Raw genomic sequence first — 24841 nt, 5'->3', positions numbered from 1 at the left:
TATTCCTGGGTGTTTTATTCTTTTTGTTGCAATGGTGAATGGGATTGATTCCTTAATTTCTTTTTCTGATTTTTCATTCTTAGTGCATAGGAATGCAAGGGATTTCTGTTTATTAATTTTATATCCTGCAACTTTACTAAATTAATTCACCGATTAGCTCTAACGATTTTCTGATGGTATCTTTAGGCTTTTGTAGGTAGCGAATCATGTCATCTGCAAACAGAATTTTACTTCTTCTTTTCCAATATGGATTCCTTTTATTTCTTTTTCCTCTCTGATTGCCGTGGCTAGGACTTCCAAAGCTATGTTGTTAATAATAGTGGCAAGAGTGGGCACCCTTGTCGTCTTCTTGATCTTCAAGGAGATGCTTTCAGTTTTTCACCATTGAGAATAATGTTTACTGTGGGTTTATCATATATGACCTTTATTACTTGAGATAGGTTCCTTTTTTTCCAATTTTCTGGAGAGTTTTACCATAAATGTGTGCTGAATTTTGTCAAAAGCTCTTTCTGCATCTGTTGAGATTATCATATGATTTTTATTTTTTAATTTGTTAATATGGTGTATCGCATTGATTGATTTGCATATATTGGAGAAGCCTGACATCCCTGGGATAAGCCCAATTTGATCTTGGTGTATGATCCTTTTAATGTGTTGCTGGATTGTGTTTGCTACAATTTTGTTGAAGATTTTTGCAACTTACGTTCATCAGTGACATGGACTGTAATTTTCTTTTTTTGTGATTTCCTTGTCTGGTTTTGGTGTCAGGATGATGGTAGCCTCATAGAATGAGTTTGGAAGTGTTCTGTCCTCTGCAATTTTTGGAAGACTTTGAGAAGGATAGTGCTTCTCAAAACATTTGATAGAATTCACCTGTGAAGCCATCTGACTTTTGTTTTTTGGGAGATTTTTGATCACAGTTTCGATTTCAGTGCTTGTGATTGGCTTGTTCAAAATTTTTATTTCTTCCTGGTTCAGTCTTGGAAGGTTGAACTTTCCTAAGTACCTGTTCATTTTTTTCAGATTGTCCATTTTATTGGCATATTGTTGTTCGTAATGGTCTCTTATGATCCTTTGTATTTCTGCGTTGTCTGTTGTAACCTCTTCTTTTTCATTTCTAATTTTGTTGACTTGAGTCTTCTCCATTTTTTCTTGATGAGTCTGACTAATGATTTGTCAATTTTGTTCATCTTGTCGAAGAACCAGCTTTTAGTTTTACTGATTTTTGCTATTCTTTCTTTTATTTTTTACTTATTTCTGCTCTGATCTTTATTATTTCTTTCCTTCTGTTAACTTTGAGATTTTTTTCCCTTATTTTTCCAATTGCTTTAAGTGTAAGGTTAGATTGTCTATTCAGTGTTTTTCTTTTTCCTTGAGGTAGGACTCTATTGCTATAAACTTCCCTCTTAGAACTGCTTTTGCAGCATCACATAGGTATTGAGTCATCATGTTTTCATTATTGTTTGTTTTTCTAGGTATATGTTTCTATTTCCCTTTTTATTTCTTCAGTAACCTGTTGCTTATTTTAAAACGTATTATTTAATATGTTTTAAACATATTCCCCATGTGTTTGTGTTTTTTACAGCTTTTTTTCCCCACAGTTGAAAATCAAGTCTCATAGCACTGTGGTCAGAAAAGATGCTTGATATAATTTCAGTTCTCTTAAATTTTACCAAGGCTTGATTTGTGACCCAAGATGTGATCTACCCTGGAGAATGTTCCTTGTGCAGACCTTGAGAAGAAAGTTTATTCTTCTGCATTTGGATGGAATGTCTTAAAAATATCAGTTAGATCATCTGGTCTAATGTGTCATTGAAGGCTCATGTTTCCTTATTTTTTGTTTTGATGACCTGTCCATTGGTGTAAGTGGGGGGTTAAAGTCCCTTACTAGTTGTTTTACTGTCAGTTTCCCCTTTTATGACTGTTAGTGTTTGCCTTGTTGAGATGCTCCTGTTTTGGGTGTGTAAATATTTACAGTTGTTGTGTCTCCTTGGATTGATCCCTTGATCATTGTGTAGTGTCCTTCTGTTATTTTTTGTAATATCCTTTATATTAAGGTCTATTTTGTCTGATATAAGAATAGTTACTCCAGCTTTCAGTTTCCGTTTGCATGGTATATCTTTTTCCATTCTCTCACTTTCAGTCCATATATATCTCTAGGTCTGAAGTGGGTCTCTTGTAGACAGCTTATATACGGGTCTTGTTTTTGTATCCATTCAGCCAGTCTGTCTTTTGGTTGGAGCATTTAATCCATTTACATTTATTTATTTATTTATTATTATTTTTTTTAATCCGCTTACATTTAAAGTAATTGTTGATACATATATTCCTATTGGCATTTTCTTAATTGTTTTTGTAAGTCTTTTCCTTCTCCTATGGAAGTCCCTTTAGCATTTGTTGTAAAGCTGCTTTGGTGGTGCTAAATTCTCTTAACTTTTATCTGTAAAGCTTTTGATTTCTCTGTCAATATTGAATGAGATTGTTGCTGGGTAGTGTAGTCTTGGTTGTAGATTTTTCCCTTTTGTTACTTTAAATATATCCTGCCATTGCCCCTGGCCTGCAGAGTTTCTGTTGAAAGACAGCTGTTAACTGTGTGGAGTTTCCCTTGTATGTTACTTGTTGCTTTTCACTTACTGCTTTTAATATTTTTTCTTTGTGTTTAATTTTTGTCAGTTTGATTAATATGTGTCTCAGCATTTTTCTCCTTGGATTTATCCTTTATGTAACTCTCTTGTGCTTCTTGGACTTGATTGGCTATTTCCTTTCACACGTTAGGCAAGTTTTCAACTATAATCTCTTAAAAAATTTTCTCAGACCCTTTCTTTTTCTCTTCTGCTTCTGGGACCTCTTAATTTGAATGTTGGTGTGTTTAATATTTTACAACACAGTCCATGGAATTCTTCAGGCCAGAATACTGGAATGGATAGTTTAATATTATCCCCGCAGTCTCTGAGACTATCCCCAGTTCTTCTCATTCTTCTGTGATTATTCTACTCTTCAGCAGTTATTTCCACTTATTCTGTCTTTCAGTTCATTCTTGGGCCTCAGTTGTTCTGCTGTTGATTCCCTGTAGATTATTTTTAATTTCGGTAATTGTGTTTGTCTCTGTTTATTCTTTGTTTCTTCTGGGTCATTGTTAAATGTGTTAAATGACATGCATTTTCTCCGTTCTGTTTTCGAGATTGTGGATCATCTTTACTATCATCACTATTTCCTCTTTGTTTATTTGATGTTGTGGGTTTTTACCTTGTTCATTCGTTTGCACAATATTTCTGTTTTTTCATGTTATCTAACTTACTGTGTTTGACGTATCCTCTCTTGATTTTGGATTTTGGCCATCAGTGAGTGAGGTTGGTCCAGTGGTTTGTGTAGGCTTCATGTTGGGAGGGACTTGTGCCTGCCTTCTGGTAGGAGGAGGTGAGTTTTTCCCCCTCTCTAATGAGCAAGGCTGTGTGAGTGGTGTGTTTTGGGGTGTCTCTGGGAAGCCTGTCTCCTCTTGAGGTCTTGCTTCTTGTTTGGGTAAGGTGCTCTTTGCTGGGTGCTGCCAGCGGTTGAGTGGTGCCAGGTCTTGGATACAGGAAGAGGCCTTTGTGGGAGTTCTCACTAATTAAGACTCCCTGGGATCAGGAATTCTCTGGCCAACTAGTGTCCTGGACTCAGTGCTTCCAACCCGGAGGCTCAGGCCCAATCTCTCATCAAGGAACCAGGATCCCACAAGCTGTTTGTTATGGCAATAAAGGGATTAAAACAAACACACACAAAAAAGAACCCCAGACAAATGGTGAATTCAAAATCAGACAAATAATAACAGAAACAAAGGAACACACACACACACAAAACCAAAATAGTCCAGAGAAAACAAAGTACAAGAGAGTGACCCTGTGAGCAAAGGAAACTATAAGTGATATCGACAAATTAAAAACAACACTAACTAAACAGAAAACAAGACCAAAGAAGAGAGCCAGCTGAGGAATAAAGCAAACAAACTAACACGGTGAAAAGAAGAAAGAAAAAAATAGAAAAGTAAAGTATATAAAAAGATATATAATAATCTTATTGTATATTCTCTATATATGTATATATATTCTATATATATAAAAAGAATATTGTATACAGTAGTGTATATATTGTATATATATAATATATAAATCTTATTCTATATAAATAGAATTTATATATAATAAATAAGGAAACGAAACAACAACAAAGAAAAAGCCCCACAGATCTGCAAAAAGCCAATGTAGAGATAGATGTATATGAAGGAAATAAAATGTGTTTTAAATAATTCTCGAAAAGTTAAATAGATACAATAATAATGAAGTCAACAACCACAGCATCAGAGGAAAGAAAACCAGAATCAACTACAGAACCAATCAAAATATAAGAATAATAATAAATGTTTTTCTCAGGTCTCAGCTGTCAGCATCCTTTCCCTTCCTGTGATTCACAGCCCACTTCCGCCTTGCTAGGAAGCCCTCCAGTCTTGGGGGAGCTGGTCTCTAGACCAGCTGTGGGGACAGCACAGACTCTAATCTAATTCTCCTCTTGTAGGTTCTTGCCTCCAGTGTCCACAGCTGTCAGAGCTAGGGCGTTTTGTTTTGTGGATATACTCGCCCTTCTATGCATTCCATAGACACAGAGTCTGCCTAGTTGATCATGTGGATATAATCTCTAGCTAGTATAGCTGATGAAAAGGTTTTCAACCTTCTTCCTTGTCCACTCTGCCCCTGGAACTCAGTTGTGGTTTTACCCCCACCTCTGCTTGTGGGTCATTTACAGGAATTAGTTCCTGAGGCTGCCTCTAGGACTTGGGTCTGCCCCAGGGAGGACCAGGTGTGCAGGTGGGGTGCTTAGGTCGCAGGGACTTTGATGGCGCCAGGTATGCCGGGAGGCTGACAGCCATGGGCACAGGAGATGTGGTGCTGTTAGAATCTCTTTCTAGCTTCTGGCAGCTGGCGTTCAGAGGGTCTGATGAGGGTCCTTCTCTGTTGCTTGGCATGTCAGGCACTCAGATGGCCGCCTTCTCTGGGATATTCCTCTGTTACTCAGCTGCGCATGCCAGCATGTAGGGGGAGAAGTGACGGCGCCACTCCTTGTATGTGACTCAGCAGTAGCACCCTGCTTCCATGACTGCCTGACTTTATTCCAGAGGCACTCCCTACAGCAGTCTCCTCCCTCCCGTCCCTCTCGGCTGTTTCCCCAAAATCAACAGCAGTCCGTGCCCTGGGATTGCGGTTACGCTCCAGCTCCCAGCTGCTCTGCATTCTGGTGGGCTGTGTCCCTGCCTGGGCTATGTAGGGCCACAGCACAGGTTGTCTGTGTGGTTCTCACTCCATTCAGACTGTCACAGATCAGCTCCTTCACTCTCCAACAGTCTCAGATGCTTCCCCTTTGTCCCAACCGACTGCCCTGGTACAGGGATATCACCCCTTCTTCCACTTCCCCACCTGCTGGGGACAGGTTCAGTTGTGCTGACTCTGCTCCTCTTTCTCCCTTCCCTTCTTTGTCCTGCCCAGTTTTGTGTGGATCTGTATGTTCCTCTCCGGTGGTCAGGGACTCCTGCTAGCTCTAGGCTGGTGCTCTGCAAGGTCTTCTGCATCTGAAGATGTGATCCTGATGCATCTGTGAAGAGAGGTGTACTCCACTTCCACCTGCTCCTCTGCCATCTTGTCTCTTATCCTTAGTCTGCATTTAGAATCTGAAGAATTTGAGTATATAACCATTTAGTATTATCTTCACTGGATAATGCAGAGAATAGTCAATCCTTTTAAAGAGCCCTGCCCTCTGTATTCAGAGAAGGCAGTGGCACCCCACTCCAGTACTCTTGCCTGGAAAATCCCATGGACTGAGGAGCCTGGTGGGCTGCAGTCCATGGGGTCGCTAAGAGTTGGACACGACTGAGTGACTTCACTTTCACTTTTCACCTTCATGCATTGGAGAAGGAAATGGCAACCCACTCCAGTGTTCTTGCCTGGAGAATCCCAGGGACAGGGGGAGCCTGGTGGGCTGCCGTCTCTGGAGTCGCACAGAGTCGGACACAACTGAAGCGACTTAGCAGCAGGAGCAGCAACCCTCTGTATTAATAAATGGATGCCTGTTGTCACTGCACCTGCTTCAAGGCAGGCCTCCTGTTGGCCATCCCTCTCAGCTAGCTCTTCCCCACTCCTTTCTTCCTCTCACAGGAAATTGTGTACATGTTCATTCAGTCATTGTTACTGGAATACTATTAATATGTGTCAGGCTCTGTTCTAGACACTGAGTATTCAGTAAACAAAACAAAAATTTCTTTGCCCTTATGAAGTTTGCATTTTATAGGGGAGACAAGAGAAAAAGGAAATAAAAATAACTGTATCTTAGGATATAGTTAACACCCTGGATAAAAATTAAGTTGTGAAAGGGGAGAGGGAGTGACAGTTTAAGTAAGGTGATCAAAGAAAGCCTTACCAAAAAGTGGCATTTGAGTTAAAACTTGAAGGATATGAATTTAACTGTGTGAGTATCTTAAGGAAGGATGTTTTAGGCCAAAGGAATAGCCAATATGGAGCCCTGGTTTAGGGAAGATGCCTTCTTTATATCTACTGGAAATAGCCAGCAAACACCTGAACTAGAACTACCATGTGGGAGAATAGTAACCGGGGAGCAGTGTAAGACTGACTTCTACCGAGAAAGATGAAACTCCATTTAGAAGGTTTCTGAATGGAAAAGTGATGTAGCCTGACCTTCCTTTTTTAACAAGATCATTCTGGCTGCTATATTGGTAATAGAAGGCAAGAATTCAAACAGGGAAAGACGGTTTTAGGAAACGGTTATAATAATACAGGCAAGAGAAGATGATGTCTTGGCCTAGGGTGGTAGCAGTAGAAGTGTTAGAAGTGGTCAGATTCTGGCTAGATTTTGTGGGAAAAGACCACAGGATTTGCTTACCTTTGTGATACACAGGATGTGAGGGGTGGGGCCAAGGGAATCAGGGTGATTCAAGGGATGTTAGCCAGAGCCACTGTAAATTGAAGAACTCTATTATAGTAGAAGATTGGTGGGAGAAAGGGTAGGAATTCAGTTTTGGACGTGTTCGGTCTGAGATGCCTGTTAACAACGTCCAAATGGAAATGTGTTAATTTTAGCATCCTTCCTGTACCAATTATTAAACTTCTCAGTGATTTGACAGGAAAAAGAAGCGGGATACACTTTGAAATGAAACAAAACTAAATAACCAGTCCCTTCAATTTATAACTCTTGAAAGGTATTTCATAGTATTTCTTCAGATTATCCCTAGAGTTTCTGTTTTAAAACTTCTTTATTGCTTCATAGCTGTTTAGTCTGATTCTGGGATTCTCTGCTCCTTTATAAGATTTTGAGGAAATTAAAAATATGTCCTCAGGTGAAAAATTGGTACCCTCTGGCTAATTTCATAAGTTTTATCATTGTCTAAGCACAGTTTATTCCTTTATCAACTTTTTTAAAATTTGCATAAACAATTAAGTTCACTTTTTAACTTTAAATGCTCCTAATTTATCCTTTAAAATGAATTTTTTTCATTATAAAAACTATTCACACTTGTAGAAATTAATAAAAATAAGAAAATACAAGTTATAATCTCACTGTTCCACAAATGACCATAATTAACATCCATTGTCAACCTTAATCTTTACTCTGTGCATGTTATATTTTTATATGAAATGAAATTGTGATATATGTACTGTTTCCTGCCCTGCTTCCATGTAACTAATTTTGAATATTTCTCTATTATCAAACAGTAACTTTTTTAGATTGTAATTGCTCTCTGTGCATAGTATTCTGTTGTATAAGTACACCATTTATTTGATTTATATCTAATCTTTTATGGTTAGTAATACAATGCTGAAACATTAACCTGTTGGCCAATCTTTGAATATCCCTGGTTTGAAACAATAATTCAGTTACCTTTTTAGGGCATATAGAATAAAAAGTAAAGAAATGATTATTATTAAATAGGATATATCCCATTTATCAGCAGATGGGTACAGTAGTTCAGACTCTTTTACTTCGGATCCAGAACAGATTGGAAACAACGTAACTCGTCAAAGGTTAGTGTTTCTGTTCATTAAAAAAGCATAATTAAAGTATTTTGTTACATTTTAATATTGAAAATTATTTGAAACCAAGTATAAATTATTTTTGGAGAAGGAAATGGCAACCCATCCAGTATTCTTGCCTGAGGAATCCCGTGGACAGTGGAGCCTGGTGGGCTGTAGTCCATAGGGTCGCACAGAGTCTAAGTGACTCAGCATGCATGCATGCATAAATTATTTTTCTCAGTTCTTCACATCTCTGTAGGCTGTCAGGTTACCTATTGATTGATGTAAAAGGGAAATGATTTTTACACTTTCCAAAGAAAAAGCAAAAGGAATCGTTGTCTTCTTGGTGTTCTGTGGAAGGTTTAAAATAAACTGATAACTTCTTGGCAGTTGGTTTAATACAGTCCTTTTTTGTAGCTGAGCAGTGAGAGTCTCTTTAAGTATGAAATGTGCAGATTTCCTTTTAGAGCCTTATGGGACAACTACCAAAAGAGTTTGGTGTTTTTAAATGTCATCTGGACACGCAGCCCAGTGTTGGGCTACCTACCCATCCTGAAGACCTGTATCACATGTTAACATTTCAGGCACAGACAAAAATGATACAGGACAGGGTGAGGTGGCAAGGGGTCTGTCTCCCAGGGCTTCACCATCCTCTCAAAACTGCGCAGGACAGAAGCATCTTTTTCCGCTGCTTTTCATACATCATAAGAGTGTTTTGCCACACACCTGGAGGATATATGGAGAGACCGGTAACGTAGACTCTCCAAGAGCTCACACAATCAGAAGGCTGCTTCTTCATATGTCTTAGAGTTCTCATTTGGGATTTTAGTCTGCTCTTTATTCCTATAAGAGGATTAGATTATCTTAGTCCATGAAATTCTTCAGAATATAGACGACTTTGGTGCTAATAAGCAGATCTCCAGGGTGAGTGAACATGAGTATAATCACCTCTAAAACGAGTGATTTTAAGATGAGATGGCATCTCACATAGTTGAGCCAAAGTGTACTTCAGCTGACCAAATTTAAATAAGTTGAAAGCTAACCATATCTGAAAGTACAGTTTCTCTTCTTTGAAAACAGCTTTTCAGACTAATATCGCCTTTAACTGAATATGAAAACATTACACTCGGTTAGTAGTCTACCTTGAATTCATGTTAACAACTTTTTTTTAAGTTCTTTAAAATTTTGTTAAATGTATAATTATAAAGAAGATTATTTGCTGTAGTAAGTAACTGCGTGTTGAATGCACATCGTAAATAATACTCTATTCATTGTAATACTTGTGTACCCTCTGGAGAAATGTCACACCAATAAGATCCTTTGCTGCTTAGCTAAGTTTGATTGCTTAAAAAGAAAAGCTGCAATATCAATAACGTGACCAATTGTAACGGGGCCAATTTTGCAGGTCTCATTCAGGAACATCGCCTGAAAACACTGCACCACCACCTCCACCTCCAAGGCCTCAGCCCTCTCATTCTAGATCATCATCTTTAGATATGAATCGGACCTTTTCTGTCACAACAGGTAGGGGTTAGAGAACTGTGATACAAATTAAATACGTTAAATTGTTAAATATATTTAGTTGATTACAGATACACAGTATTTTGTTTTCTCTTATTTTTTGATATTTATCTGAAGAAAAATTTTAAATTGAAAAAGTATCAGATGAAAGGGAATTTATTTTCCTTAATGACTATCTAAAACATGAGTTCAAATGATAAAGATGGGAACCTGAGAGATGCCACAAGAGATTTTAAAAGAAAAATTTTCTATGGAGATATTAAGGAGGAAAAGCTAAAAGGTCTTACATTACATGATAGAGGAGAGAGAGGAGTCATAACGTACTCAGAGGGTTCAATTTTTATATGACTGGTCTTACTGTTGGTCAAAATAGAAAAGTTAGGATAGAGGGTGATGGTGTTCTGTTTTTGATATTATGTATTTGGAATGATGAGAAAGAAGAGAAAAATCAATAGGTCGCTGGACCTGTGGGCTAAGCAAGATTGATATTTTATTTGAGAACATTTACTAGAAATAATAAACTAAAATGCTAAATGGAAAGAGGAAATTTGGAAGTCTTCATATTTGATAGCTAAAAGTAGTCAGAAAGGTGGGAAGAAAACCAGACATACAGTGTTACAGGAACAGGGAGGAGCAAGACGAGTGCTGTGCGCAGCAGAGCAAGAGAAGAGAGGTCTGAGAAGAGGCTGTGAGACTCAACCATATCCAGACAGCTGGCGAGATGAACTTGGCTTCCAGTACGATACATTGGCATTTGAAATCTTTATCATTTGATCACATTCATTCAGCCTATCTGCTCTACTAGCAAAGTAATTATATATATTTACAAAAAGAGAACTTGTGTATTCACACAGGACAGCAACAGGCTGGAGTTGTTGCCCAACCTCCTGCAGTGCCTCCAAGACCACAGCCCTCACAGGTAATTCTAGGTCTTCATTAGTAAGCATCGGTTATTATAGTCCCCTTGGTCAGTTTATCTGTTAGGTCTTTGATTCTATTCTAGAATTATTTTGAAAATCGGTAATTGCCTAACTCATTCTTAATGCATATTTAATTCGGAGAAGCTAGGTCTTTTCTTAGATGATAAGAATTCCAATAATGATTTGGATTGTGTTTTGAAAGAAACTTAGAAGTGAATCAAATGATAGTGTCTTGGCAAAGGAGGGTTTAGAAGAAGGATCAGTGGATTGAGGGATAGGAAGTGTCATGTATGTCCTGGACCTAGTAGTGACTCAGGGTAACCTCCCTGTATCTTCCTGCATCAGTGAATAAAGTGTTGCACAACTTAACAGGTCATAGTTGTTTCATCTGCATAAAACTGTTATGTTCCAAAATAGATTCTAGTTTGTAGCTTAGTTTTATGTGACTGACTTAGCTACATTTTTACATGAATGAATTAGGTTGATTTTTCTGAGTTAGAGTCTTATAATGAAATTGGCTATTTGTAGTTAAAAAGATGGTTTCCTAATTGTCAAAGATACTGAAATTTGAATATTCCAGTATTTATTTTATCTAAAGGGCCAACAAAAATACTTTTACTGCATTAAGGTGTAAAACCCAGTGAATTATCTCTTCACTCAAGAACCAATCTAGTGGGAAAAACAGACCTGTAAACAGTTATAATAAAAATGCTATAGTAGACATACTTATAAAATGTTTTAGCATAGATGTCCTAGCTAGTAACATCAGGGATCACACTGAAAATGTCAAGTAAAATGAAGGAAGTTAGACTTAAGCAGGGATTTGAAAGATAAAATACTATTTATTGAGGAAAAGGCATTACAACCAGAAGGAGTGGCACAAGAGGGTAAGGTAAGCCTGGCATATTCTTCAAGGAAGAGCTATTGAGTTCAGTACAACTAGAGTGATGGGAAATAAAATTGAAGAGGTGAGGAAATGACAGAGCATCTCTTACATCATACTGAGACGGTGGAGTTTTTCTTGTAGGATATGGAGAATTTTTTAAGGGTAAGCAGGAGAGAGACTTCAGATTTATTCCTTTAGCTTCCTGTGCTTCCTTTGTCACAAAACACCTCACACTGTGTTTTAATCCCTTGTTTACTTTTCTCGTATCCTGCACTAGATTATCAGCTTTGTTAAGGATGGACGTTATTTGTTTGGTCAAAAGTAGATACTCAATAAATTTAGTTTTCAAATGGAGACTTTAGAAGAATTCATCTTGTAAAGAGTGGACAAATTGAAGGAGAGTACACTGGAGTGCTAGAGAACAGCTAGAGCACTGGTTTTCACACTTTAAAGATAACAGTCTTTTTAGAAACATAATGAAACATTTTTAAAAACAGCTTTTTAAAATAATGAACAATTATGCAGCAACCTAATTAAGAAAGAAATAGATGCAAGGGGAGAATTAGAGATTAAGGCCTGAACTTCTCTCCTTTGATGCACGTTCTTGGCAATAAGAATTTTGTTAAAGTATCTTTTTATTTGGAGATTTGTTATCTTAATTTTTTAGTGTCTTGGCATTTCACTCAAGGTTTGTTAGAGCTAAATGTTACTGTAGCTCACCTTCCTGAATTTTCAGCTAATAAATCAGAGCATCCTTATAATAAATTTTCAAAGAAAAAGAAGGCTCCTCTGTGACACTAGATCAGTAAAATGATTTGCTCCTTCCTGTATCCTAAACCCTCTTGTAGGCTCCTGGTCCCGTTGTGCATCGCCCAGTGGATGCCGATGGCCTAATAACTCACACTAGTACCTCACCTCAGCAGATACCAGAGCAACCAAATTTTGCAGATTTCAGCCAATTTGAAGTATTTGCTGCATCAAATGTAAATGAAGAACAAGATGATGAAGCCGAGAAACATCCAGAGGTCTTGCCGGTCAGTTTTCAAGGGCTTCTCTAATTTTCTGCTGGGAATCTTCCAATATTGTGCTTATAAGCCAGTCTTTAAACAGAGGAACCCCTAAAAGAGCAGATAATAGAAGGGACATCAGTGAGTAAAATATCTGCTATTGCTGCTTTTAGAGGGTTTATATTCCCTAGATCAATGCTTCTCAATTTCTTACTGGCCTCAAACCACCTGCTGGTTGCATAAAATGCTTAGTAAGAATCAATATCTGGGTGAAGGGTAGATGTCACATGAAAAGATGGAACCATCTGGTTTTGGCTAAAACACTGTTCTGGGAGTTGCATTTTAATGCTAAGCATCTGATTGTGTGATTCGAAGATTTCTGTATAATAAGCTGTGGTTGCCATAGCTACACTCAGTTTGTATGAGAATAAGTTAAGTTTATGGGGTTGCATCTTAATGCTAACCATTTGATTGTGTGATTTGGTGAAAATTGTATGGGAGTAAGTCACATCAGTTAGACAGTCTTACAGACCACAGGATTCCAGAAATTCATTTTTGCAGCCAGTGTTCTGGGGAACTGTCTGGTTTTAGCAGCAAAAACTTCTCTATGAGGGACAGGGATCCCTGTCCTCATAAGTGTAAATATGGAGTTGGAGGGAACAGGGGAATTCTGAAGTTTGCTCTGATTATTCCAGTTTATACTGATCCTCTCTAATAGATTAAAAAAACTGACTTTTGACTGGCATAATTTACATAAAGAGTTCTTACAGAGTTGATCCATGGAAAATTTTCTACCAGCTAGTTCTTCAAACTTTGCGCCTGGCCTAGGGCTACTAGGGAAATGGGCTGTACCTCCAGGAAGGCAGAGCGGGCCTGAGGTGGGAGTAGCAGTGTGCAGGGTGTACTTGTATGTACCCTCCCCCAACCAAAGAACTTCCCAGACATTGTCTGCCATCCCCTCAGAGATATATTCTCTTCCCTCTCTGCCCTAAAGGGGCAGATGCATGATCATTTCACAAGGTAGTCTCAAACTCCTCTCATCTTCATCTGAGCTTCTTACTGTTAGAATGAATGTTTTCTAAACATTTTGCTCTCTGATCTGTTACTTATATATTTATTCATATATGTATGTTACTTATATATAATTTGTAATAATAATATACTCATCTCTAGGTTGAAAAAGCTTCTGATCCCGCAAGTTCTCGAGTTGCCAAAACAGATAGTAAAATTGAAGAAAAGACAGCTGCTAGTGCTCCCGCCAATGTGGTATACAAAAGTCTTTTATAGTATTGATTGTTCTATACATATAAAAATTATATGATATAATTTGAAAAATCTTACAAGTAAAGTTAGAGATCATCTAACCCATTTCACTGCCTTAAACTCTTATGCATATAGCTTGTCTCAGAACACAGTCCACCTAGAGGTAGAGATGATAGCCTGTCATTTGTATTAATGCGTGCCAGAGGTTCCCAAATTTTGTGTGGTTATTACATTGTTTCAAGTACATAAAGTAGAACTTCTGTTTTTGTCATACTCAGTTTCTGTTATTTCAGTTCTGAGTATAACAGGGAAAGATTCAACCCTCTAAGGTTAATATTATACTCTGCCTTTTTTTAGCTGTCTTAGGAATAATTTTTTCCCAAAAATTTATTGCAAAAAATTTTAAACATACAGAAAAGTTGAAAGAATTTTATATTATACAACAATAAAGCCACACCTTGACTGTACCATTAATATTTACTATATTTTTCTTCCAGTTTTATTAAGATATAATTGACACATAACACAGTATAAGTTAAGATGTACAACATAATTATTTGACTTACATATATAATGAAATGACTATCAGTATGTTTAGTGAATGTTCTTCATTTCATATAAATACAGAATTAAAGAAATAGAAAAATATAACGTTTTTCCTTGTGTTAATATACTTGCTTTATACCTGCATCTCTCTATATATATCAGTCCTTCTTATCTGTTGTTTGCATTTCAAAGTACATTGCAGATAACAGGCCACTTTTTGAGAAAAAAATTTTGGTCACTTTTTTTGTTGTCATTGAGACATCTCCAGTAGTCATTAAAACAGTGAGTGTTTCTGGAAGTATTTAAATGCTACTTTCTGGACACTTTTTTTTTTTTTTTTTTTTACTGTTAGTACTTCTGTAATTTTTTTAATAGTAAACTTTATTTTGTCAGTAAATGGCAATAGATTAAAAATAGCATTTAACCAAAGGGATGGCAGTTGACTCTTGTTTTTATTTAACAGGTCAAATCAGGTTACAGTAAATACCAGACTGTTACATTTGATTCTGTTGAGGACAGATCTCCAATAAAATAGTCACTCATTTTTAAGAGTTATTGTATATCTTAATGAAAGATTTTTTAAAGAATTGCCTGGTTTTCTACTTCTTTATAAAGTATTCATTAAGATAATATATCTTAGGATATTTGAACAGAAAACCCTATGGTGATACTAGATGCATATTTCTGGAGACTCCCTTTTATAGTTATTGAACAGATATATAGAGTGTGTTATGTTAAAACTGAATATTATAGCCTTGAGTCACAGAATTCGGGCCTTCAGCTTGTTATGTAACCCTGTAAAAAATTTTGTCCAATAGGTACATTTACAGTTGTGATGTCACTAGGAACATTCTTCCCCATTGTAATTTAAGTTAGCTGTTGCCACAAATATATAAATTGCTTTAAAGTAGGACAAGTGACCCATAATTTTTAGCGAATGAAAGGCTTAAAGAAAGCATATGATGTTGGCAAAGTGCTAACAAACCACAAATGTCTTCAAGAAATGCTTATTATTCATGAAATTCTTTTCTCCCAGAGCAAAGGCACAACACCTCTTGCTCCACCACCTAAACCTGTTCGAAGGAGATTAAAATCAGAAGATGAATTAAGGCCAGAAGTTGATGAACATACACAGAAGACAGGTGTCCTAGCTGCCGTTCTTGCATCACAACCTTCTATTCCTCGGTAATCAAAGCTGTTCCTAAACACGTGTAATTACTAGAAACCAAATGCACAGTAATTCAAAATATTGAGCAGAAAGGAATTATGGTCAGACTGGTCCTGTAGTTGAGCACAGGTCCTCCATCCTTCCCCTTTGAGAGTTTTCTCATTTATGAGTAAGTCGAATATCCTTCCCACTTTTCCCCCCCTTCTATTATTAAGTTCAACTCAAGTTGCAAATCCTAGAGCAGACTTTAAAAATTATAGTGCACAGTAACACTGATGTTTTAACTATGGTTGTTCTAGAATCAAGAATTGGCAAGGTAGGGCTCATGGGCCAAAGTCAACCCATGGCCAGTTTTTATAAGGGCTTTTACATTTTTGTTTAAAAAGAGAAAAAGAAAAGATTAAAAAAAAAAAACAATATTCAGCAGAAATGGTATGGTCTGCAAAGCTTAAAATATTTGCTGTCGGACCATTTATAGAAAAAGTTTGCTTATACCTGCTCTGCGCTGACTTAAACTCAGGTGGTTCTACAGAAAAGTCACTAAATCAATAACTACAGTAATTAAGCCTGTGAAGCTTAGTAGTTTTTGGTTGAGCTTTAAAACTGATCAAGCAAGGTTGAGCTATGCTAGCAGGGCAAAGATGCTCCCTCAGCATTCTGGGATTAGCCATAAATCACAGGGAAGAAGGGAGCAAATTTAATAATCAGAATGAAGGTCAAGTTTTTTGCTCTCTTTATCTTCTCAGGTCTGTTGGGAAAGATAAGAAAGCTATTCAGGCATCAATTAGACGCAATAAGGAAACCAACACAGTTTTGGCCAGATTGAATAGTGAATTGCAGCAACAGTTAAAGGTAATGTAGTTTCTGAATCTTTATTTGGAAAGTTCCATGGACTCAGAGCCTCTTAGTGTTGAACTAGACTTGGAGGTGATCCAGCAGTTCTTATGCTAGTATGAAACTTTTCCAAGTAGCAGAAGTGTGGATCTAAAATGTTTTATATGCCTTTGAATCTTTTAATATTAAAAAGAAGTTCCTGTACTAATTTCTTGTATGATTGCCTTATCCTACAATGTATGTAAAGCATATTCCTAAAATGTTCAGTCCTGAATATTCATTGGAAGGACTGATGCTGAAGCTGAAACTCCAATACTTTGGCCACCTGATGCAAAGAACTGACTCATTTGAAAAGACCCTGATGCTGGGAAAGACTTAAGGCAGGAGGAGAAGGGGAAAACAGAGGGCCAGATGGTTGGATGACGTCACCGACTCAATGGACATGAATTTGAGTAAACTCTGGTAGTTGGCGATTGACAGGGAGGCCTGGCGTGCTGCAGTCCATAGGGTTGCAGAGTCGGACATGACTGGGCTACTGAACTGAACTGAAAATGTTCATTAACTTTCATAATGAAATCCAAGAGTAGAAATGTTGTGACCTCAGCTACCTCCAGGATGATATATGTGGCTGTCTACACACTAATTCTACAATGATTCGAGTATTGTAAATTTATCCTTTTATCAAAACAACTCAGATTCTATGAAAATGACAGGTCTAAAGAAGAGGGATGGGGGCAATTTAGATCATCTCTAAAACAGAAAAGACAAACTTTAAATAGAAATGATGTTCAGGGCCAGTGTGTACTTCTGTCATCTGTACTTGAGAGGATAAGTTTGTTTTCTTGCTTACTACTAACCATGATTTTTTTTTAATCCCTGTACATAAAAACTAACAAGCAGAATCATGTATGATTCATCAACATTATTAGGCATTCACATCTTATAAACCAGTGGTTCTCAAACCTTAATTGTATACACTTAGGAAGGGGTCACATGTTAAAATGAAAATTTTGATTCATGTCCGGTATGGAGAGGGACCTGAGAGTTCTGCAATTTTTCCAGGTGAAGGAGATGCTCCTGGACAGTTGACTTCACTTTGAGTAGCAAGGTTGTAAACCATAAAGATGAGGAAGGAGTCCATGGAAATGTAAAATAAATACAGAGTTAGTTGAGTCTCGTAATATTCTGTTCATATTCCTTTTCTAGCATTTATCACGTTGTCCATATCTGTGGCACATTTGTGTCTCTGTCCTACTAACCTGAACTCACTGAGGCTAAGTCGTAATCATTCCCATTTACAGTGACCATGTAATACATTGTTCAAACCAAAGTACTTTTAAGAGAAAAGGATTTGTTAATATATAGGCCAGGAAATCAGAGATAAACTGAGATTGTCCTGGATAGATTTATAACCATCTTGTCTCTGTCCTCAAAACTTCACACATGTTGGACATTTGATTAATGTATGTTAAAGGAATGATATTCTTATATAACTCTTTGATCAAAGAAGGTATTCATAGCTGTTCTATGACTTGTGAATTTGGTCGATTGTAAAGGAAGAATGTAAAACTAAATGACAAGCTTGCTAGTAGCATACCTTGAGGTGAAAGTTTTGTTAATGCATGTTTTTCTGAAGAACTACGAAAAACCATAGAAACATGTATACAGAAGCTGTTTTTAAAAATCACTGTCTCATTATCCTCTGAGAAAGTATGGTACCAAATAGGAGGAGGTCATTCTGGTTAAAACTGTCAGTGTGATAGAGAAAAAAAAAGGATATGGCTGCATAAGAAGTTGGTGACTGTCTGAAAAGACTGCCCCAAATCGACAGTCATTAGAAATTCTGATTATAAAATACATTTATTCATTGTGAAACTGAAGCTCAAAATGAGGTGCAGGGGTTGTTATGACCAGAGGTAATCACCAGGGGAAATAATCTTTGTTAACCAGCTCATCTGCAGTTACTGCAAGGGGTGGGCTTTGTGCAAAATTCATGCATTAATAGCCACCATCTGCAAATACTGGCTTTTCTAATAAAGGAGGAAAAAACATTCGATTACCTTGATTTCAAGTAATGAGAAAAAAAGATTTTAATTAAGATTGTTTTTGAATGTAAGCGCCTATAAAGAAACTGTTTCTAAAAGGAACAGCTGTCCCTTCATCTTCTTAAGGAACGTAAATTGTTTTATTGATGCAGAGCTGCTGTTAGATGTGCCTTCATTTTCTTATATGTTGAAACGTAACTTGTCTTTCCATCTTTTTCAGGATGTTCTTGAGGAGAGAATTTCCCTGGAAGTTCAACTGGAACAGCTTCGACCATTCTCTCACCTATAAGCCAATTGCCGTTAACTGTGAACATACCCATTTTTAAGCGGTTTTGGGTTCAAAGCCAGTTTGGAGACCCAGACATTCAGCTCACTGCTTAATTCAACATTAAATTTTATGATTCTGTTTTGCCCTATATGTTCACCATTGTATTTAAGTATCTTTTATTTTTTAATTTCAACAATAAAAGGGTCAGGATGACTTTTTCTGGAGGCTGTATTATGTTTGTTGGTGCAGCCCCCCTCCTCCCTTGTTATCCCATAACTTTGGTGCATTATACTTACGTGGCCAAAACCTCATACTGCTTGGATATACAGAATGGGCTTCTCATTTAACACCTTAGGCACAAACTCAGAAATATTTTCAAAAGGAGACAAAATTAAATAAACTGTCAATTTGTCTTTTAGGCTTAATACTTAAAGAATCCAAAAATCTTTAAAATGCATTTCCTATTTGATTTTTAATTTGAAAGAACTGTATTGGATAAGGCATACTTTAACCATAAGCTCTGCTATAATCAGCATTCTTCAAGAGTCTCATGGCACTTTCAGGCTTTTTCACATCAGCTTAGGGGGCAGATTTTATGTTTTCCTTACAAAAATTTGATCAGTATCACCTGTGACTTAAACTTTGTTGTGTGTGAGATTTTAATTCCTCAGCAGTCCTGAAAAACTAGGAAATAACTGAAGATAGGCGTTTTTAAATCGTCTGCTAGAAGCAAAGGGAGAGTGTTGACACCGCAAGCCGCAAAAGTACTGTCCAGTTGCAGACGTCACTTTTTGCACGTTTTATGCACTAAACTCGCAATTATAAGCTTATGCTCATCAGTCTCTAGAAGTGTTTTCAAGTAACATGTTCTAGAACTTCTGAAGATCTTAATTATTCACTATTATAATAAATGAAAATTCCTTAAGATTCCTGGTTATCTTTAGTTCTCTTGTTACTCATTCTTTTGCCATGTTCTTGTTGTTTAGTCCCTCAGTCATGTCCAGCTATTTGCGACCCCGTGGACTGTAGCCTGTCAGGCCCCTCTGTCCACGAGACTCTCCAGGCAAGAATACTAGAGTGGGTTACCATTTCCACTCCATTCTTTTGCTATAGAGAGAGACTTTTCCTATTAACAGAGAGTTTCTAAAGTATGTCCTATTCAGGATAATGTAGTGTCTTGGGATTTGTTTTGTATTATATGGTATTTCCATTTTGGTCACATTTGTGGATTTACATTTATTGCTGACTAACAGCAGATATTCCTTTAATGTTTTATTCTGACAGATGTTAAGCTGCATGGTTTTATCATAATCAGAAGTGTGATTTTACACTAATTAAAAACATTTTAACTTTTGTACATTTTTTAACAAGAATTTAAATTTTTAAGAATTAGAAGGAATTTGTATTTTTGTTGTAGAAAAAAAGAAAATGTTTAAAATAGCCTACTTCACAATCCTAGACTGTACTAGTAGATTTCATTTCCTTAAAGGAGAATTTGAAGCAAAGAGGAAACTGACAGCCAAAAGCTTTCAGGATTAATACAGTGTTATCTACCATTAACTGAGTAAAAATATCACTACTGCATATATCAGCTAAAGTTTCAAAGTGGCTAACCAGGTGATAGCTTCAGTTTATTAAATAATTAAATGAAAGATTTAAGGGCCCAGACAACTACTCAATACCTGTTTTTATTTTTTTCTGCTTTAAATAGAATTGTCTTAATTTCTTCAGTTTTTACTCAGCTAAATTCCATTACAGGCAAGTTTTGTTTTTGTTGTTTAGAACATACCCCCTCACCCTCTACCAAACAGCCTTCTAATTTAGCAGTGTAACAAATTTTTAAACCATTTAATTTGGATGGTCTAAGAATTTAATTTTGTAACAAAAGAACACTTAAGAATTACAGAAAATTTTAGTGCTTTATAGTGATATGTTTTTAATGCTCTCTATAGAAATACATTCATATTTTGGATTATATGGGACCAGTTTTTTAGTAAAGTACTGTTTAGATTTCCATATTTTTAAAATCCATAACTATTTCATGGAAATGTTAAAAGATGTTGATAAATCACCAACAGATTAAGACATTTCTCTAGACTGATCATTTAAGAAATACTTTTCATTATGACTTTATTTTTCATTAGATCAGAAAACATCTTTAAATACTCAATATCCTTACTCAGTCTTAGGTTTTGTCAGTCATATTAAATAATACTGTCCATGAAAACTATCAAAAGTGGTTCAAATTTTTATATTCAAATTTTTCTTAACCATTTCACCTAATTGAGCATAGATGATAAAGTTTAAAAGTTAGGAGGAACTTTATGTATCCCCCTAGTTCATCCACCGATCATCCATGATGAACCATTATTCTGCTTCTTACTGAATCTTCTGGAACAGAAAACAACATGCTGTCTTTGTCAGGGCACATTGGCACCCCTGGTGTTTGAAGTCCAGACTCACTTTTCCATACTACTTTTGATGGCGTTTTGGAGTACAGACAACCATAGAAATTTATCATCCTCAACTTCTGTTGCACAAATCCATTCATGTTTTGGACCTTGAAGAATAAATGCATTCTTGATAACTGTAAAAATATTGGAAGTACATAAATTAATTTGTGTAGGTAACAGTCAAAAGGAAAAAATGTTTTAGAATTCAAGAGTTGATCAACTCATCTTGAAGACTTTTTGAAAATTAAAGTTTCAAACACAAATCCAGTTTAGAATTACTGAATAATTCAAATATAGTCTAAAATAAACATCTTTATAATTGTTTAATGATAATTAGCAATTATTTTTAAAGTAATAGATGATATGATATTCTTTAATTTCAGAAGGAACTGGAACCGGTAAAGGTCTTTACAAGAATTATTGTAGATAAGAGATGCTGAGAGCTGGACCTTGGCCACCCTGGTATGAGCACCAGGACAGAATGAAGCCAGTGATGACTTAGCTGAATGCCCACTTTTAGCTTACAGTATGATGTTCTGATATAGAGCACAGCTGATTAAGGGGAGATGGAAGGAGACATGTCATGCACATTATGGATAACCCTTCTTACCTGAGTTTGAAAATATTTATTTCTCAATAGGTGAAAATATTTATTCTCACATTTAGTGTTCAATTTTTCTCAGATTTTAAATGAAGCCAGAGCTAATGGAAAGCAGCTCTTTTTAGATTAGTTCCTTCTCTTGAGATCTTGGTTCTAGCTTTACCCGTAAGTCCTACCTTCACGTGCAGTGAAAAATATTGGAACAAAATGTGTTATATTCAGATTGTCTGGCCTAACAGAAATACAGGAAAAGAGATACAAATCTTTTTTAAGATTGGGAAGTAGAGTGTAAGATAAAAACTAAAAGGTACAGTAGGTTTAAGTAGGATTTCATTTTGTAACAATGATTATTTCTTTTGAGATTATTATGAATTAAATGTTTTGTTACTAAACATCATTTGCAAATACATCCTTTAGAGAACTCGTAAATGCAAATTTACAGAAGAATACAGTCAAATCTGCAATAATCATTTAGTCCTAGTATAATGGAAAAGTAATAGATAAAAATTGTAAGATCTACAAGCAATAGAAGTTAAAATAGTGGTTAACCACTTAAAATAATGATTAAGAACTCCAGCTTCCCTGGCAATGATACAGGGTTATGTCTCCCTTTGTGACTTTGGAAAGCTGTTTTCCTAATGTGTAGGGTATGTGTCTGACGATGCCAGCATTCCTTTCTTTTGCTATTTCAAAGGTAGAGAAAAGTTTACATTAATGAAATTCTAAAAATACTTGGGAAATTATTTGCAAATGCAAATTCCAGTTCTCTTCCTGCTTTTCTATTTTAATAGCTAATGAGTTTTATATAATACAGCTTCTTAAAGGTGTGATCTCTTCGGAGGAAGAGAATACATACATTTGGAATCTGGTATGTCTTCTATGATTAACCTATGAAGTGCCACTGATGCAATTAATTGGTAGGTTGATTTTGAAGTCCTTTCAAATGGAGTATGAGATGTACCCCGACTAGAAACGAGCAGTGCATCATTGAAGAGGAAAAGACTGAGATCACAGGTATGTTCATAGAGCCTGGTTTAAAAAAGAGAAAGAGTTTAGTTTTACATATGCACATATACGTGCTTTGTTACACACTTCAGCATCTTTGCGTTGATAAGCTCATCATCAGAGTTTTTCCCCACCTCAGACCTTTGGACTGAGTTTTTGAAGTTCTCCGTATATTTTTCTCCTGGTGTGAATAGTCCCTCTGTCTGTCAGACCAGTCATGTGGGTGGGCCTCAGGGTTCCTGGTGGAATGATTTGAGCTTATACATTGGACAGTATCCAGTCGATGTAGACAAAAATGAACACTGAATTTTCCCAGTGTTATAACACGTCAGGTTAAAGCCTTATTGATATTTTGTGTTTGATGTACTTAGACAATCTGCGGGGAATGTTTTCGTTTAGTTTCATCTTTAAGGGTAGCAGGTTGGGTTAGAGAGAAGCACAAGAATCAGGTGTGCGGTGTCTTAAGTAGAAAGCAGGCAAAAGAAAAGCATTTACTAAGTAGGAAATAGAGAATTTTCCAATATCAGTTGGAGAGAAATTGATGAAAAGTTGGATTTAAGTAGCTCTTCAGTTCTACTGAGGTTGCTCCCATGGTCAATGGTAGGCGTTTTTTGGTCCCCAACCTCCATCTAGTATTCTCTGTGGTTTTCCGCTGATGGAGCCAGATCACAGTGTTTAGCAGATTTCACTGTGCTCTGGTGTGGGTTATCAAATGATGTACTAGGGAGGAACTTGGGAAAGCCTCACCCCATGCCCTCAATCTCTGTCCAGGACCAGGAATGGCCAAGTGCAGCAAGCTTGTTACTTTGTTGGAGGATAGCCCCCCAAAAATGTTTTTCTCCTAGAAGCATCAAGAAGCCCTCAGGAAGTTACTCTAAGCAAGCAACTCAGTTGACTGGTTTATTCAGAGGAATTCATAGTTTTTATCTTCATCATCTGTGTTTAATTTTTAAATTGTTGAGTTAGATCCAGATAAAGTCATACAGAAGTGATGCAGTTACATCAGCATATACTGACAGTTGTTTTCGTGTACTGCTCTTTTTCACTTTTTGTTTGGCTCATTCCTCCCTCTGCCTATGTTACTCAAGTTACCAAACAGTATATAATCTTTCCTTTTTTTTTTAACCCATTCAAGTAGTCACATATGTACCTACGTATGCATCTATTTACAGGTAGTTTGTTTTAAGTATTATTCCAGGCTCCTTCTTGCTTTTCTCAGCAATAGAAATCACTTCAAGTTCTTTTTAATGACCAAATAATAGCATGGGTGGACCATCATTTTTCTAACTCTTCCCTCACTTAGTGGGCGTTTCTTTGTTTGCAGGCTCAGGTCTCTTTCTTCTTCCCTCCCTCGTTTCCTTCGTTTTTTTCCTTATTGCCACTGTGAGCAATGTTTGAAAAAACGAGTTCCTTACATATAAACAGGCTCCTTACATGCACTGATATATCTGTCAGATAATCCAAGAGTAGGATTGATTGACCAAATGGTATATATATTTTTAACCAAAGACTGACAGGTTGTTGCCCATAAAAGCTACTATAATTCACATTTAGAATCCACTCTGTATTATAATGGCTCTGACTTGTACAAACTTTACTGTGCATCTGAATTACCCAGAGATTTTCACTGAAATGAAAATTCAGTAGAGCTAGACTAGCCTGAGATTCTGTGTTTCTAGCAGCTCCCTGGTGATGCTGATTCACCAACCACACTTGAGAGTATTGAGGCACTGAAGTCGTGCATTAATTACAGCTGTGCCCATGCTGCTGCTGCTGCTGAGTCGCTTCAGTCGTGTCCGACTGTGCGACCCCATAGACGGCAGCCCACCGGGCTCTGCCGTCCCTGGGATTCTCCAGGCAAGAACACTGGAGTGGATTGCCATTCCCTTCAGTGCATGCAAGCGAAAAGTGAAGGTGAAGTCGCTCAGTCATGTCTGACTCTTCGTGACCCCATGGACTGCAGCCCACCAGGCTCCTCTGCCCATGGATTTTCCAGGCAAGAGTACTGGAGTGGGGTGCCATTGCCTTCTCCTGTGCCCATGAGGTGGGCAAAAAACTAGATTGGGAGAGGGAGTGGTTTAAACATTTTTAAGGAGTGCTTTGCTTCAGGTTCAGCTCTTGGGAGAGTGTTGGGGGTACAGGTCATGTTAGGTGTGTGGAGAGAGAAATGCAGTGATCATCCAACCACTGGAGCCACCTTCCTTTTTCAAACATTTCCTTCCCATATCTGTGGTTATGATTTAGGATGGAAGGAGTGGGGTGCTTCATAT

The 24841-nt window shown here is 36.9% G+C and overlaps 2 protein-coding genes across 24 annotated transcripts in view; one reads left to right on the top strand and one right to left on the bottom strand.

Annotated features, from left to right (window-relative positions):
* REPS1 (RALBP1 associated Eps domain containing 1) overlaps nucleotides 1-18725 on the top strand; it is an 89399-nt gene extending 70674 nt beyond the window's left edge. For 6 of the 20 annotated variants that reach the window (XM_069598535.1, XM_069598528.1, XM_069598539.1 and 3 more), the window contains 8 exons: nucleotides 7994-8063; nucleotides 9460-9578; nucleotides 10430-10494; nucleotides 12230-12415; nucleotides 13562-13654; nucleotides 15234-15382; nucleotides 16112-16217; nucleotides 18465-18725. In XM_069598535.1, coding sequence (XP_069454636.1) covers nucleotides 7994-8063; nucleotides 9460-9578; nucleotides 10430-10494; nucleotides 12230-12415; nucleotides 13562-13654; nucleotides 15234-15382; nucleotides 16112-16217; nucleotides 18465-18533 — 857 coding nt within the window. In that variant the 3' untranslated portion in view covers nucleotides 18534-18725. Of the gene's footprint in view, nucleotides 1-7990; nucleotides 8064-9459; nucleotides 9579-10429; nucleotides 10495-12229; nucleotides 12416-13561; nucleotides 13655-15233; nucleotides 15383-16111; nucleotides 16218-18464 lie in introns of all 20 variants that reach the window. The other 14 variants (XM_069598534.1, XM_069598538.1, XM_069598531.1 and 11 more) reach the window with 3 other exon arrangements.
* Nucleotides 18726-20184: 1459 nt separating this feature from the next.
* Nucleotides 20185-24841, bottom strand: part of ECT2L (epithelial cell transforming 2 like) — an 82846-nt gene continuing 78189 nt past the window's right edge. For all 4 annotated transcript variants that reach the window (XM_069598521.1, XM_069598522.1, XM_069598524.1 and 1 more), the window contains 2 exons: nucleotides 22423-22595; nucleotides 20185-21099 (listed from right to left, as the gene is read on the bottom strand). In XM_069598521.1, coding sequence (XP_069454622.1) covers nucleotides 20972-21099; nucleotides 22423-22595 — 301 coding nt within the window. In that variant the 3' untranslated portion in view covers nucleotides 20185-20971. The remainder of the gene's footprint in view (nucleotides 21100-22422; nucleotides 22596-24841) is intronic.

Source organism: Ovis canadensis, chromosome 8 (assembly GCF_042477335.2).
Source record: "Ovis canadensis isolate MfBH-ARS-UI-01 breed Bighorn chromosome 8, ARS-UI_OviCan_v2, whole genome shotgun sequence".
Classification (NCBI taxonomy): domain Eukaryota; kingdom Metazoa; phylum Chordata; class Mammalia; order Artiodactyla; family Bovidae; genus Ovis; species Ovis canadensis.
This window is presented reverse-complemented; position numbering and strand designations above follow the sequence as displayed.